Below are 17,867 nucleotides of genomic sequence, written 5' to 3'. Positions count from 1 at the left end.
AAGTACAATAGCTGTAATTTGGATGATGGATAGCACTGCATCCCTATTTACCCATTATGGAAGTAATGTGGAACACGGCCATTAAGCTGCTTGATGTGAACTGAGTGGAAGAAGATGCTTCTCAATGATACGGATGAGTCTCTGCTGCCACATGGTGGACGAGAATCAGAGTACATGGATAACGAGCTCTATAGAGCAGGGATGGGTGACCTCACCTTCTCCCCCACCGACTTAATACATGTCGTTTGTGGGAGTATTTTAAAGTGTGTGTACATGCTTCACCAGTCTTTGTTATACTAGCCCATATCAGGTGTGAATGTCAGTACGGGGAAGTTATAGAAATGTATCATTTTCCCTGTGTGGGGATGTGTTGTAAACTGATTATAAAATGAGCCCATATGACGCAGGTTATCTGTGATGAGCTCACCTGTAGATCATTCCCGGCGAGCCAGTCTGTCGGAGGGAGAGGCGAGCGGGTGAGTCTGTGGTCGATTCAGGATACATGGAGGCGGGAGGGAGGGGGTGTGGCCAGCCTGCCGGGGGTGGGTTTCTTTCTCAGGGACCACAGGGGCACAGATGATCACCACACAGGGCCTCTAGGAAGGAGGGAGGAAGGATGTTTATAACCACAGCAAACAGGCTCCAGCAAAGCAAAGCACCCCCATCATCAGTTCCGTCATCCATTAAAACTCACTTCTCTGACAACCTCCCGGAAAAAAACATGCTTGTTCAGATAGCCGGGTCCATTTAAAACTCAGCTGATAAACCCAAGCTGCAAGTCACAAGATTTATGAAGTCTCATCTGCGGCTCTGCTTTAGTGCTTTTCCACAGGCGCAGTGCTGGCGTTAGTAGCTATTAGGGCAGACTTCCACAACACAGCACGTCTCTTGGCCAGAAAAGTGGCTGCTGTTTTGGCCCGAAGATGCTGCTAACTTTGTTTGGAAGCGCCACATGTTCAATCTACTGCAGACGAGAGAATTTTTAACTTGAAATGCATCCTAGTCCTGCACGTGATCAAAGGAAAGGATTTGCAAACATCTTCCACATTGTCGATTCAGCCGATTGCCAACCTCATTGCCGACATTTCTTGTAGGGGAATTTCCACATGCTGTCATGATTGTTCCACTCTGAACATTGTGGCCCAGCACTGGGACCTTGGCTATGGAAATGTGGTGAGGCCCAGAATGTTAGTTGGATGGAAACATTAAGAGAAGGGCGAGAAACCGAAGTACTTGCATATCAACTAACTGCCAAAGATTCCTACTGTCCTGTCCAATGCCAGCTTGTCAGTAGAAGACATGCATCAAACTGCCCTAAGTAACGTAGAGTTTAAGTTTTGAGTTAAATTTCCAAAAAGGCAACAAAAGAACATGTTCATCAGTCTGCGTTTTCATCAATTCATTAACTATGTTGTCTTTACTGGGTAGTTCACAGTAAAAGGAAACATGAGACGGACATGAGGAGTAACATGAAACGAGGATATGAGACTTAACCCTGGGAAATTGCAGTTATTTGGCATCCTAGATAATTAAACCACCAAGACGGCCTCTGGGGCTTTCTGGCTTTGTCGAGGGGCGAGTAACAAGAAGCAGCAACAGGAAGATGCTGCGTTTTCGACAGCAGAAGAAGCAGACATAAGTATGAAAGCATTGCCGTCCGCTTGATTTGCCATTGGGCATCGGACAAGGACATGAGTGTGCACCTGATGCCCACCAATGAACAGTGTGACTTGTGTTTGTCAGGGCGCCCAGGCACAGCCGGAGGTACTGGGTGGTTGCTTGTAAAATATGCATAATAATATCGGCAATAATCAGAGTGTATTTCATGAAACTTATGATTCATCCACGATGCATACAATTGGTGGCTGTGAATATGAATTTCTGTAATATCCTGAATATTAAACTTGAAGCCTGAGTCTTAAAATCTAAAATAATGCAACCCCCAAATCTTATCAAATGCAATTACACTCCAATAGTTCATGCTAATAGCTTAGCACTGAAAACTGACTGTATTTTTATTTCACAACAACATAGATCCTCGCAACCATTGGCCATTAAAAACCTCCTAATTTAGTTTTTGTTTTGCATCAGCCATCATGAGCACATTGCACCCTGCGATAAGTTTACACATGCATACATTTAATAAGAGCTAATTCATATCAAGAACACTTGGAGCAGCAATATGAACTCTGCAGCCATTTTCCATTAGACTAGTTGCTTTGTTCAGAACATTCAAAAAAAATCACGCCAACACTTCATTTGCACCTAAAGTTATGGTCCGGAGGAATAAAGGAGTAGATGAATATGATCACCTTCCTGCTGCACACACCTGCCACTAGATGGAGTCATGTCCTCACTTTGCAGACGTGAGTTTGAATAAACCAGCAGAGCAATGAAGCTGCTGTAGTTTACTACTGCTACAGTAAAGGTTTATGGATATTGGTCCAGAGAATTCTACCTACACCCACCTATGCAGACAGGAGGAGGAACATCTCATCACAACAGCACCGTCCTATGCAGTAGTGGTAATCTAACAAGAACAGCGAGTGGAAAGTCAACCACTCACAGCTCTAACAGGCATGAACGTCTCGATTAATCAGTCCGGCCATTGCTGTGTACTGAACACGCAAACCATGACAAGCAAAGCACGGCTGATCCACTGCTCGGAGGGACTTGATTCTATGAATAATTCAAGAGTGGCTGGTCAACTGCTGTACAGAGGACAGGATGTTAAGCAGAGGGATGGGCAGAAACAATGGCTGGCTGGGTGGGTAGAAACAAACTAGTTCCACGCAAATCTCATAAGAAAATGTCAAATTAACACAAGGGCCTTTCTAGGGGGGCAACACTGATATTTTAGCCCAGAATCAGCTAAAGCGAGCTGGGCGAGAGGGCATCTATCCGAGCCTGAACACACAGCTGAGCTGAGCTGCTCATGCTAGCCTCCTTCACCGGCAGCTGCTTTCACCTAAGCTGTGGCTCGTAACCACTATCATAATGACAACATCAAGGTGACTTTCTCCTGCCATCAATTTCACAGGCTGCGAACGAGGCGCCTCGTGTTCCCAAGGACTCATTTAACGCTCACTGCCCATTCATTTCAATCACACCTCGACACAACTCCGGTCATCCCCGCTATCATGACATGATGATGGCGTGACCCTGATGGGCACAAAGGCTGTAGATCTACCCTACAGTATATGGGCCTTCAAGACCATCTGTCATTGATGTGGATCAAAAGGACACTGTGGGTGGACTCTCTGGCAGGCAGAAGGAAGGTAGGGTTGGATTTTAAGGCTCATACAATTGTTTATTGTTTTGTTTGGACTAAAACTGTTTGACTATTTATACTAATTAATCAAAAATCAACATCTCTTGTGATTGACCTAAAACTTGGGAGACAATCTTCCTTTGATCAGAGACAAAGAGACAGAGGCAGCGTGTGAATGGCAGTCAGCTTGACAGGAGCGCTTTAACCAATCATACTGACATGAGCCAATACGCTAACCGAGACCTAATGAAGCCATCACTACATTTTGGGTTTATCTCATCAATCTTCCCCCAAAAGATTATGTGCTGCAATGCCAGTTCAGTGACAAAAATCACTTTGCCTTTCAACATTTATTGAGGATTGTCGCTTCCTCACAAAGTAATGATGCACCGTGATGATAATGTTATATTGATTTGTTGAACAAGCTTCATTAAACAAGAAATCATCTGCAAACGCACAGGAACATGAAGGAGACGAGACGGAGACGAGACCAGTCATCAGTTTCATCACTCTGAGAACGAGGAGAGTCCCAAACTACATTTCCACTCTTGCAGTCCAATTAACAACCAGAAGTATTAGTAAATGATAGAACAATAATCATGCAAACTACATCATTATCATTATAAACTGGTCAATATCCAAATTCCCTGTGTGAAAAGCATTCAAGTGTCTACATCCGTCATCTGTGCAGTTTAACTTGTACAGACGGTGCAAAAAAGATTGAGCCAGAAAACTTATAAAGAACCAACACTGCAAAGATGTCAGAGAAAAAGTGGGAGCCTATGGCCAGCTTCCTTTTTCCTAATGGATTACTGACTGTAGCACAATGTAAAGTGATGCACCAGCCCCACAGAAATGCCTGTAGTTGGCTGCTGTTGGAGGAAGAGGAAGATGCTGCTGCTGACTGCAGCAATGCGGTACACTACAGACTCATCCTGGCTCAAGTTAGAGGGCTCGGGTTTACTGCACTAATGGGCCGTGGTGCACTTTGCGGATTAAAAACTGCAGGGAGACGCGCGGAGGAGGGAGGAAGGAAGGAAGTGGAAAGAGAAAAGGAGTACGGCGGTCCTGTCCTCCAGCTGGGTGCCCCCATTCAGATCTTGATCTAGCCACAACTAAAAATGAGAGAATGAGGAAGAAGCAGCCACGATAAACTGCAGCGAATCAGATGTTGCATCTGAACATTTTACACACAACCACTGTTTTATGACAGCGTGAAAAATACTCAAATTTCAACCTGACGGGGAATTCTAAAATCTTGACAAATGACACCCGTTATTGATGACATGATCTTGTTCAACATTCATTTAGGTAAACAACACTTGATGCCTTGATGTGCTCAATACCAATGTTGGCTGATCCCTTTAACATCACGATTGCAATCGAATACTTTGTAGTAAATTGATAACCACAGTGTATTAACAGGGGAGATGGGATGGAAGCCCATGGGTGCTGTGTAGTCCCCTGCAAATTGATGGAATGAAAACCATGGCACTCCGTCGCCTTTTCTAAGCTTCCAACACACACAAAACCTCAGTCCCTTCCAAACAAAAACATCAAACTGAGTCACAATAGGCTGCACTTCACGCTCTCCATCCATAAATCCACCTACACCCGGCCTGAGTGAATTCCCTCTTGAGACGGAGGCTTACATGAGCACGGCAGACAGGCAGGCAGGCAGGCAGGCAGGCAGCGCTGGCCTGGAAAGCACAGGATGGGATAGTGTGGTATGTTGGCAACTGCGTAAAACACACACTGACACTAGCAGATGTCAGCTGAACAGGGAGACGGGCTAACAGACGAGAACTGCCGGGGATATCCTACATGAGAGTTCAGTTAAACACAGAGATGGAGAGCTAATCTGAGCTAGCCGTGCTGATGAAGAGGCCTCAGATGGAATTTCCTCAGCACCTTTTCCTCATGTGTGATGAAAGCCAAACATCGCATCAAATTGTGCGTCCCAGTTTGCTGACGGACAATTTGCGGGTTTAAAATGGCCTCCTCTCCGTTAATCTGTGCAGGGCCCTTGATTAGAGAAGCAGGGGGAAAAACGCCAACTGCAATTTGCATAAATAGCCCGTTTATACAGCAACTTTCTGATTGAAATCCTCCTCCTGCAGCCAGTAAAAAGCAGTAAGGAGCTCTGCTGTCAGGAATAATTGGATTGGATCTGTGACAGCTGGTTAACACAGACAGCTTTACCACATATCACAGTCAAACTTTAAGCCTGGCCATCAGTAACCTAAACCATTGAGCCTGCATTAATTACTCTTCAGCCCCCAAGGGCCATCATAGGGTATCGCATATAAAAGAGATTTATATTTTTAGGCGACGCTCATCCATACATTTTTCAGGTCAAATCTGAATTATTATTATTATTATTGCTTTCCATGTCCTCTTACATGAACAATGATGTGTTGGTGAGGCCCCAACAAGAAAATTAATCTACAGCTTTATAAGCAGATTTGTGCCCCATTCATTTTCCTTAGATCTGTTGATGTTTCCTTTTTATTAAGTTCCCAAAATGTGAAAACCCAAGCATCCACATCAGTAAGCCTTGAAACATCTGTATGACACCCACTACTTACCCTCTGTGCTGCACAGCTATTGTGCAGAATGAGATATATGGTCCCAGGATGCTTGTAACACCGACAGGATAAAGATTAATCAGCAGTCTGTATATGACCTCACTCAACTTTTCCTTTATGCTCGTGTGCAGATTTATTGACAATCCCTGTCCCATGTATGTGCTCACCAGCCATATCAGACACAACTACAACTCAGCTAGCTATGGGAACATGCAAGTGTGAATAGACAATCACAAGACGAGACAAGGATGCAAGTGTGATCAACCTGGACCTGTGGTGTGATGCTGAAACGCTCGCGCTGCAGGGAGGGGAACATGCTGCAGTGAAGCACAGAGCAGCACACTGCAGCAGAAATATGAAACCATCTCGCTTTGCTCCGGTCAAACCCAACTCCCCTTATTCACACGAAAGACATTAAAAGACACAGAGAGGGAAGGGAGAGGGGAGAGAGAGTCGAGTGCGATTCTGGGAAGTGTTTCCGTCGTGTTGTGCCAGCTTCATTCGGCCCACTATTTTTGAACTGCAAGTATACAGAAACATGGGGAGTTAAATTGTTTAGGCTCCATGATACAACATGTTAAAACCCGTTGAGCCAGATATGTTGTGCTTTTGTTTGTACGATACATTCATGTTAAAAACCTTGCGATGACCTTGGCTTTCTGGAAGGTTGTAATCCCTGCTTAAAATCCAATAGTGACAAGTGCAGAGTGGCTACTCAGAAAAAAAACATAAGCATATATTAGAACACTTTCTTTTGTTTTTCTAATCTTGTTCAAGTACTAATATCATCACAATTTTTTTGCATAGACCAAACTACAGCTGGGGCCTGAGTAGAGGGAGACAGGGAGGCGGATACATCTACATCAACATACAGTATCTTAATACTGGTAATTTAAGTCTACAGAGCGATATTACATCTGTATGCAATAACTGCAGCCAAGTACAGTAACACCCTGAGCGCATGAACAATGCTGTTAATGGTCAAGTCTATTGCTGCTGTAGCACAAGTGAGTCTGTGCATTTGTGTTGAAGACTGCATCAGCTTTGTCCACACAGAAAAAAGGCTCAATGTTGGGAGAACTGGTGGACAAAACAGCTTAGACTTGAGCAGGTATGCAGAATATTAATATTTTGGCCCCTAGAGACAGCCAGAGAGACGGAGAGAGAGATAGACAGAGAGAGAGAGAGGCGGAGAGAGAGCATGTCTATCAGGAAGGTTAGGCATCTTAATGAACCAATAACAATAAGCCCAGACATTATTGCTGGTGCTGGTGGATTCTATGGAGTCTGTGCAGATGGCAAAGAGCCACAGTGGCAGATAAGCAATTCGATACATGGCATCCTCTGCTGCTTTTCCATTTACACAATTGCATTGTTATATTAAATACAATTAAATTATTCACAGGGTTTTCATTCATTGTTCGGATGTCTTCAGATACACATGCCTTTGTTTCCTCTCGTATTCTGTTTTCCAGCTGTATAGGATTGAATCTTCCCCCTCGGGTTGTTACCATGCCACTCTAATGGATGCCACCGCTAACTGACAGGGAAAAAAGCCGACACAGAATGGTCCAGAATTCCTAATGAAATCTGGCGCAAATGCGGCAAGTGGCTGGTGGCTATTTGAACAGACTCGAAGTGCCCCCGGGAGAAGCAGCGTGCAGGTCCTATGCCAACAACAACCACACACACACACAAGGGCACACACATACACACCTTCTAAACAATCAGAGAAGAAAAGGACTGAAAATAAGGAATGGTAAAAGAGGGAGGAGAGTAAAAAAGAAGCTGCAGCTGACTAGCAATAGAGGAGAAAAGGCTGAATAAGCACCAGAGAGCAGTCTGGTCCAGAGAGGCCCTGTACTGCACCTCCAACAACACAGCCATGTACAAACGTCTCATAACCCAACATCTGATTCTCCTTAACAAGACAATAGATTCACCAGGGTTCAATCTGCTGCAAGTAGCCTCAACAACTGTAGTAAAGGCAATGGTCAGGCTGCTGATGGATGCAGGAGCGGAACCAACCTGCCAGGACAATAAAAGGTCAGATCCCATATATTGTTGCCCCTAGCATCCTCCCCAGCTCCACCTGCATAGATCTGCCCGCCAAGACAGAACACACAGTATATTCAGGTCATAACCATCAATGAAATGCGGTACATATACAGTATATTCTCTGTAAGTTGTCTTGACTTTAATCATTTAAGAAAATCTATAATTCTACCCCTGGATCTGGATCCTGACTAACATTCTCAAGGCCATACCCAACCTATTTATCAGCTTCCATCAAAACCAGCTTGGAAACAAAGCAATGAACCGAGGAGAAAACAGAACCTCAACTCATCAAATCGTCATCAAACTATTACCATCACATCATATGGACATGAATCTCTTTTTGGTCAAATAAGATACATTTCGTATATCTTGTATCTATAACACATATGTCAAACTCAAGGCCCGCGGGCCAGATCCGGCCCGCAAATGAATTATCTATGGCCCCCGGGATGATATTTAATTACTATTAGAACCGGCCCGCGGCTGCCCGCTGGTGTTATGCACGCACCAGCGTAACACTACATTCCCCACAATGCACCGCGAGCGATCTGTCAGTTCATGGAAAGCAAAGGGAAAGACACTACAGCGCTCCGAGATGAGAAGTTCCAGTGTGAAGTGGCGTTTCTGTGCGACATCACGAGCCATCTTAATGTAATGAACCTGCAGCTGCAGGGACGGGGGCGCATCATCTCTGACATGTTCAGTACAGTGAGGGCGTTTAAACTCAAGCTGAGTCTGTGGGAGACGCAGATGCGGAAAGAAAACTTGAGCCACTTTCCGAGCTGCCAGACCATGAAAGAGAAGCTCTCAACCGCTGTTTTCCCGAGTGCACAGTTTGCTGATAAACTCAGCGTACTTGCCGCCGACTTCCGACGCCGATTTGCTGACTTTGAAGCCCAAAAAAGCAGGTTTGAACTGCTCAGCAATCCTTTTGCAGTTGACATGGAAAGCGCACCACCAAACCTACAAATGGAGTTGATTGAGCTCCAGTGTGATGACGCACTGAAGGAAAAATATGAGAGAGTGGGCGCTGCTGAGTTTGCATGTTTCATCCCCGACACAACGCCCCAGCTGCGCATCCAAGCGGCTCAGACGCTCTCTATGTTTGGCAGCACATACCTGTGTGAACAACTGTTCTCTTTGATGAAGCTTAACAAAACATCACATAGGAGCCGGCTAACTGATGAACACCTTCATTCAATCCTGAGGATTTCCTCAGCTCAGAGCCTGACCCCAAACATTGATGAAATTGTACAAAAGATGAAACACCACCAAGTTTCAGGCTCAGCCTCAGACAAGTGAGCATCACAGAGCGTTAACGTATTTTCAGTTTTTAATTCAGTTAAATGTTTACATTTGTTACTATTTTCTCATTTTACTATTTGAAAGCAGTGATTGGTGAGGATCATAGAGCAGTACAATAATGCATTTTGGGTTCATAATGCATGCAATTTCATTTCTGCATTTATCTTGTTATCTTGTTAAGGAACATATTTTGTTTTTGAAGGAAATTTACTTGGTTGCTGTTTGCCTGTTGAAAAATGTTTCTGTTGAAATTACTGACAGAGCCATAAGAAAATATTGCTTGATTCATTAAATGATTCAATAATATACACTGTGTGAGGTCTTGGTTCAATAGGCTATGTGCAATCATTTCAATATGTTTTAATAAACATTGAACCAGTCCGGCCCTCGACTTGTAGCAAATGTAGTTTTATGGCCCTCTGTGTATTTTACTTTGACACCCCTGATCTATAATAAACATGTTTAGTATAAATCTGTCTGGGACATGCCACATGGATTTATTGCAGGGCTTTGGTATGGAAGTGTGTATTATATTCTGCTCACCTACACAAGCCTCTTAGTCCTGCTAGTGTGTGAGCAAATGTGAGAAATAAGAAATGCACTACATGTGACCGTGTATTATCCCACCAAATGGATACAGCTCTCATCTCCCTCATCAACTTTGCCCACACAGTGTGATGACCAATACAGTCACAAACAGAATGTACTGTCCATGTGACAGAAAGCAGCCACACTCACAACAATAAGCAGAGTTCCCTCTACACTCGGACACCCCATGAACCTGAGAAACATCTACGCTGTTCCATTCCTAAACCTTGTACCACAACAATAATGGAAAATGGAAAACCAAGAATTATCACTTAAAGTTTAACACAAATAGATTTAAAAACTGACAGACACTGAAAACAAAAAGAAGAATAACTCAGACTGAAGACATCTTTCTAAGCACAAACCCAAAGCTACACAAACATTTCTCTCCAACTTGATGCAATACCACAAACATGTATTTCAGTGTGCTTTTGACTTTTAGAATACGAGTCCTTGACCTTGAAAACCTTCAAACAGTACCTTGAATGACAATCCCTTCTGTATATTCAGTCGTGTCGGAGATACTAATGGAAATCAATGATCTGATGTTCTGGATGGAAGCCTTTGAAAATACCGTACCTGTTATAACAATAACTGTTAGTGCTTTACTCAATCAGCACGATGGCAGCAGCTGTATATTTGTGGCCCTGCTAGGCACGCGGCTTTGCCTGCCTAAATATAGCTCCCATCTGAAAAGCTTTTCAGACCACCAGATCCAAATCGAAGCGCTCAAGATCCGATGGCGGTGCGTGTTCAGGATGGATGGCTGGCTGAAGTGTACTGGACTATCTCTCTGCTACCATCTAGCAGTAACCTTGAGGTGTATACCACCTAAAGGAAATGCTTAAAAACTATGGTCGGAATCTGTCTCAAAATCTACTAGAAGGTTCATCGGGCCACAACTCGCCCTCCCACATCGTTTCATCAAAATCTGTCAATAACCTTTTCAGTAATCTTGCGAACACACAAACAACTGATCGACGACACGAAAAGCAAGGCATGAAATGAACCCCCTTGATCGAGAGCTTGTGTATCCCTTGTGATACCGTGAGTCTGAAGCGGCAGAGATTTGTGGGGCACAGACAGTTTGACGTCTTGACATAGCACGTGTGATTCACGCGGGCTTTAAATGGCAGCTGACAGACGTCGTGTCTTTTAGTGCGGTTATCAGCTGGAAGACAGCGGCAGTCTGCAGCAATATGTTCTTTATCCGCCACTATAACCCCAGGAACACATGCAGACTACTGATAAATTCACCTCAAGTATATGAGCATAAAGCACATAGACACCCATGCATCTGTTCACATGCGTGTGTAGAGATCTCTTAGTCATGGAAGACTTGGCAGGGTCACTTTCCAGACATGCCTCCTCGGGACACTTATGCAGCTGCTCATTTCAGACATAAACGGCTTTTTATATTGGCTCTACAACATTCATTCATCTCTAAGATCTTACAGCTGTTCTTCAGAGTTCACTTAAACATAAATAAAACTGGTAAAACTGCTGCATCTGCTAACTGCTTTGGTGTTCTACATTAGACATGTTGAGATTACAATAAGGGAGTAAGAAAGTAGGACAAAGTTAATGGCTACATGGAACCGTCTGGCACAATGACTGTGTGGCAGTGTAAGGGTCCATTTAAGCATGCTTCAACATAGTGCCCATTTGAGAGTCTAAAGGAAGTCAGACAGTAGCTCTTCTGCTATTCCTCTCTACAGACACATATTGCGTAACAGCAACATACCTACAGAGACCCTTAGTGCTTGTGCTGTCATGTGTGACAATAGCTCCAGGTTTCCTAAGGCAAGGGTTAAGCTCATGCTGTTGTGCTGTTCCTTCAATGAACATTTGATGCATTTTATATATACACACACATATATATATTTAAAGCCTTTGGCCTGCCTACAGTAAAGTGTTTGTTTGCGAACTGATTTTCATATCCGGAGGCCACAGCAGCTCCACTTAAAGAGGCAGGGGTCTGTATTGGCGCTGTCACTTAGATACTCTGTAGCAGTACAATAACCAGGTGGTAAACTGTGAGGCTAACAGCAGGCCTACTGTAGGATTGCTGTGCTGTGACATTCTGCGTTTTGCCTTGGGTCAGTTATTACAATTATATCACTATCATGTAATCTCAGAGAGCAGGAGTCTGAGCGATTTAGTCAGTTACACAAGAAATCTGCTGAGAGCCGCTAAACATTGTCATCAGTTGTGCTCGTGTCGCTGGAATCTTACTCACTGGCGTGATTTATGTTTCTGCTGTGAGTGTGAGCAAGTCTGCCCTCTTTCCTGTAACATCTTTGTGCTGGTGGACAAAGAGAATGTTCTTTGTCATTAATTGTACTGTCATGTCTCAAATTTTATACAGAGAACAGAATGAGGGGAAAAACAATTACAGAAATTGTCGCCCGGCCAATTTCAGATCATCTTGATTCTCCTCAGTTGTAGTCCTCTTAAATAGACACCAGCAATTGTATTTGCACATTGAAATTTATAATTGATATTCATAACTAGCATCGTACAGATACAACAAAGTAGCGAGTTCAGTGAACCCCAGTCAAGCATGCCATGCAGCGCGCCGTGTTGGCTGCAAGCAAACGCACTGAAGCATCGGCAGTGGCTAAAGGGTTTCAGATGCAACAGAAGAGGAATGACAAAGATATGGACTTATGTAAAATGTAAACAGCGTATTGCATTACAAAAGAGGAACTGTGTTTTACTCCAATGAGGTCACTTTGTCGTTCTGTTGCCCAAACATATGACAACGTTCGCTGTGTTGAACTGTAGATTTAACAGGAAACGAAGCAACTACCACAAAAAAAAGCAAAGTTAGTTTACTGTACATATTTGTCATAATGGATAAAACCACAGACTCCTCTGACAGAGAAGGAAGCCGTCTTGGTCTAGAATTAACATGATGAGCAACCAGGGAACCGCTTCGTCATAGAACCTGTATTGTTTTTACAGTATTACAATTTCTGACTCATCATCAACACTCTTTTCATCGTCTAACATCAAAATTAGGTAGTTTAGACAAACAAATGTTATTAGATCTATTGGTAAGGGAATGTTAACAAAAGCCAGCTGGAATACAACATTCCACTACAGCACGATAATCAGCTTATACGACGGGGAGGAAACGGCGAGATGAGGGCACACCCTTCACACCCAGCAGTCATGGCGCCCCTGCTCTCCACTTCACTCTCCCGGTATGTAATATATAGAAACAAGGACAAACGAACTGTAAAATGGGGTGGGGGGGAATAATGTGGCATCACAGAAAAATGCAGTGGTGTGTTGAATTTGCATCGCTGAAAAACAAGGTACCAATATGAATAGAACTTTTGACAAATTACAGAGCGATAGATCAATTACCAAGGTTAAGAGTTGTTCCTGTCTCATGGGGGCTCGTCCGTCTTTTCCAATCCCAAAATCTGTGTCTCAGATTCTATGCCTCCAGGTGTCTATCTCTCTGCCTCCTACAGTGTTATCCATCTGTCTCTCATCGTGCTTCGAGTCTCCTTTTCCTGCCTGCACACCCCGTCACTTTATCTAATGCCCTCTTTGCATTTACAGCCCTTTCAAACAGCTTTATTATTGCAGACTTTGACAATCAGTGTTTTTGTATGCAGAACCATTTAAGCTTGGATTAAAAACGCGTGATGAATCCTGGCAACTTTGACCAATTCATGCAAGCGGTAATAGTGTTGGTTGTTGCGATATGGACCAGGTCCAGAAAAATGAAAGCAGCAAGCCCAATTAGAGGATGTTAAAGTGATAAAATGCTTTGTTGATGAGTAATAGAATCGCAAAATCATTCCTGCTAAATGGAAATAAATACACAAAAACAATGCTGCCCGCTGTAACAGTGATGTGCAAAAAGGGATTTCAGCACACAAATCTCATTAATCATTGACGAGGGTGCATTGTGAGGCTTAGTTCCACTCCCGTCAGCTAAAAAAGAAGAGGATAGGGCTACAGAGGACATGGCACCAACGCCCCGACACCCAAGAGCGGAATAACGTCAACCTGTCCCAACTATTTCCTCAAGGCACGGACAGAAGTCAGCGCCAAGAAGCAAGACTCCATTGGGGGAGGGGGAAGGTATATTCTTGGCAAATATCAGGCCCCTTAGTATCATGTGAGCATTGTTTGAATACTATAGCTTACATAATCATTAGAGGTCATGGAGGTCACTTTTCTTTTAAGAATGGATATTTACATCATGCCAACATTTCTAGACACATGCCATACATTTACATGCATGCTACACTCCAATTTATGTCTGTATTGCAATCACGGTAAGGCAACAGATGAAGCGATGTTGATTGCAAAGTTGTTAGGGGAAAGCACGGCAGGTGAGGAGAAGCACGCTGAGGTTGTTTACACGATTAAAACTGGCTCAAGGAATTCTACTTTTTTCGAAGAGAGATGAGAGAAACAACAAAGGGCAAATTATCAAGGTCTTTGCCTTACCTGAAAAGAACTAGAAGCCTTGGACCAGAATTATTCATATAATCGGTAAGGAAGGACATAAAGATACTTAAACATGATTTGTGTAGACAAGGTAAGCATGGATGCTGACTGCCATCTCTATGTCATGATACTATTATGGGATGACCGGACCAGAAGTGACAACGCTGGATGATTAATCAGCTCCAACTGGAACTCACAGAAAATGCCACAAATTGAAAAGTCTTGTCATGTCACTCGCCATCATCTTCTAATTGTTACATTTACCAAATTGAAACAGTGTCAAAACAGTATCACATGCATCTATTGGCAGGTTGACCTCCTCTCCCCACATTTGTTTTCAGTACGTTTCTCTCTGCATCCCTCTTAATGTACTCCCTCCCACTTCTTTGTTTGTCTGTGCTACTGTATGTGAGGTCAATCGGTCCTCTGCTCTCACTGCAGCAAAGACACACTGGGACAAACTGGCAAAAAGCCATCAATAAGAAGCGTGACTCCCTTTGTTTCTATGAGCTGTTTGTATTCGTCATGCAACTCTGATTCTCAGCGCATGAAAATCTTTATCATGTTCAAGTAAACCGAGTTGATCTGAGATCCACCTCAACCCCTTTTTACAGGGCTTCATGGGACCTTATGGAAATGAGCCATAACCATCATTCGTTTATAGCAGGCTAGACCCACATTAAGCCAACTGGGGGGCACCAAACTAAACCAAAATGAGTTTAGTGTGGCATCATATTACCTTAAAACAAACCGTTAATACATTGAGTGTAGGTCAATAGTTGCTATGATGGTGCTGCATTCAACTACACCAGCAGACACAATGTAGCATGCAAGAGGCACTCGGGTTTCAGCTTCAGGCATTCTAATTAATCTAAAGCGTCACTGGCAATTACAGAAATGACCCTGATAAGTCTGCCATCAGCAACAGCACAATGTCTCATAAGACACACACATCAAACAACAGTCACGACTAAATCATAACGCCCACTTCAAATGTAACTGAAATGACCCATCCACACTGTGCACTACATTACATTACATTACGATCATTTGGCGGACGCTTTTATCCAAAGCGACTTACATTACATTACCACCGCAATTGAGGGTTTGGTGCCTTGCTCAGGGGCACCTCGGCAGGGGCTTGAACCGGCGACCCTCCGGTTCCCAAGCGGAAGCACTACCCACTGAGCCCCTGCCTCCTACACTACATCATGAATATCACGTCTTGGGCTTTGTCAAGTGCTTTTACACTCAGAGCTGACCCTCAACTAATAAAAGTGGCATCATGAATCAGGAAAACATCTTTGGGGAAACGGCCCTGTGTCAGCATCTAGCAGTGTGATTTAAAATGATCCTTTACCTCGGAAAAGTTACTGTTGCCTGTGAGGCATAGAAACACAGTGATGCATCTTATCTTACACAAATATACTAACAAGGCAAAAGTAAGACAGAAGGCTCATCTGTATCATGTCTTTTTTGATCATGTGGCATATAGCAGACAGACTGTCACTGCTCCTGCATGCAAACAAGAGACTGCTTGAGCTTGAGAATGTTGCATTGCATCACTCTAAAGCTTTTCATACTGTACGTCATTATAGTTATACTCAAGTTTCATTTCAACACCATCGTGCAACATTTGCAGGAAGCACTGTTCCATTCGAGGTGTCAACGCTCGCGCTCTGCACCGTTTCTTCAACTGCTGTAGTTTGCCTAAATGGTAAAGTGCACCCTTATGTGAGGGATGCTGGTTTGAAGGAGGGCAGGAAATAACAACCTAACTCACCAGAATACAAGACAATATTCATGCCTGATTCAAATCTTGCCCTCTGTCCAGTGGTGCAAGTACAGAGGACATGTGCATGCAAACATTTCCACCATCAGCCCTCTGAGTTTCCTCTCTAGCAGCAGCTTGGTTGTACATTCCAGCAAACACATCTGGATTTAGCTGTGAATACAAGCAATAAACAAGTATAAACAGCACAATAACTTTAATTATGATCTAAACGCATGACTTCCCTACTGATGCCTCAAAGGTGGCCATGCTTTCCTGCAGTAGAAAGGTGACAGTCCAGTGAAAGGACACACCAGCCCCAAAAAAAAAAATCCGCCTTTCTCTGCTCGATACAGAGCATTCAACAGTTGACTGCACCAAACTGAACCCCTGCAGCCTCCCTCTGCCGTGCTTTCTCCTTGGAAAGGAGCCCATGGGCACACAAGCACAAATACTCTATGCAAGAGTGAACAGACACGCAGACAGACAAACGTGCACGAGTACACAAACACATGCAGGGGTACACAACAACAACAACAAGAGACTCACACTAAATAACACCGTTAGCCAGGGACCGCCGACTGTCAAAACCTCTCAACATACATCACCACACTTGGAAAACAGTTACAGCAACGCTTCGGGGTGTTTCTGACCGTGGCAGCAACTGCAACAGATGGAACTGCAGCAGCATAGGGCAGGTGAGGTGAAATGAAATCAAACGTCCTGGTTGCGTTAAAGCGGCTGGATGTGTTTTTGCACTAAACTAAAGGCTTCTCTCCCAGCTATTTTTTACTGTGGTTCTATGTAAATCTAACAGCATAGCCATGAGGGCAGAGCATATGCATAAAACATAACAGACATGCACACAGAGAGGAGTAACTGAGTAGAGACAGGAGGGAGAGAGTATTATAAGGTATGCAAAGACGGTTTTCGATGCAGCAACTGCACTGTAGTACCACGCTCCCGCATTGACAGCCAAGTAGACAGTCCACAAGATCCACAGAGGGAGATATGCTTCCTCCTTAGCTTAGTGTGCCACAATGTTGACTTAAACGCTGGTACATACTGACAGTATGGCATTTGCTCCCCTGCAGCGACAGACGTGCAATCTTTCCGACTCTCGCTGACGGTCTGGAAGAGTGGAAGGAGAGGCAAGGCGAGAGGGGGGAGAGAGAGAGAGAGATACCCAAGACACACAGCCTCACACCGAGCGATGATGCTCTCAAAACACCCACCTCAGTCTGCTGCCGATTCCTGACGCAGTGAGCAAAACCCGAGGATCGAGTGTGGGAAACGCAGTATCACCGATGGAGGAGTGGCAGCCAAAAATCCGAGAGGATGAGCAGGGAACAGACACAGGGAGAGAGAGAAAGAGATGAGGAGGAATGATGCAGGACTTGTGAATGTGTGATCCCGCGTGACTCAGTGTGAGATGAAGATGTATGTCTGACATAGAGATAAATACAGGCTGAATGGAAATAAAGTGCCAGACGACAGAAAAGAATCGGGTATCAGCAGCTGAGAGGAGAGACACAGAGAAGAGAGAGAATAAATGTGTAAGCGTGGAGAGTCACTGACAAGAGCCGACGCATTAAAGGAAATGCCCCTCCCTCGTTCCTCTACACACACACGCGCGCGCGCGCACGCACACACACTGCTCCCTTTGCACTGTCAGCATTCAAGTAAGCGTGCATTCAGCTGATCACAGTGAGCTGTAAAAAGAGAGAAGGGTGGGCCAAAAGGGAAGCAAGAAAGAAATATCTTCTCTGTTTCAAAGACAAAACATTCCCTTCTTTCTAAATAATTGTGG

The 17,867-nt window shown here is 44.0% G+C and overlaps 1 protein-coding gene across 2 annotated transcripts in view; it reads right to left on the bottom strand.

The window, feature by feature from the left end:
• The window catches only part of kcnab2a (potassium voltage-gated channel subfamily A regulatory beta subunit 2a), a 61,721-nt gene that overhangs the window by 40,284 nt on the left and 3,570 nt on the right, over positions 1-17,867 (bottom strand). The window contains exons 1-2 of one of the 2 annotated variants that reach the window (XM_076141072.1): positions 17,293-17,625; positions 428-594 (exon numbers count right to left, since the gene is read on the bottom strand). In XM_076141072.1, coding sequence (XP_075997187.1) covers positions 428-504 — 77 coding nt within the window. In that variant the 5' untranslated portion in view covers positions 505-594; positions 17,293-17,625. Of the gene's footprint in view, positions 1-427; positions 595-17,292; positions 17,626-17,867 lie in introns of those variants that run through there. The other variant, XM_076141071.1, reaches the window with a different exon arrangement.

Source organism: Genypterus blacodes, unplaced genomic scaffold (assembly GCF_046128005.1).
Source record: "Genypterus blacodes isolate CSIRO-AG114 ecotype Tasmania unplaced genomic scaffold, CSIRO-AGI_Gbla_v1 ptg000017l_1, whole genome shotgun sequence".
NCBI lineage: Eukaryota > Metazoa > Chordata > Actinopteri > Ophidiiformes > Ophidiidae > Genypterus > Genypterus blacodes.
This window is presented reverse-complemented; position numbering and strand designations above follow the sequence as displayed.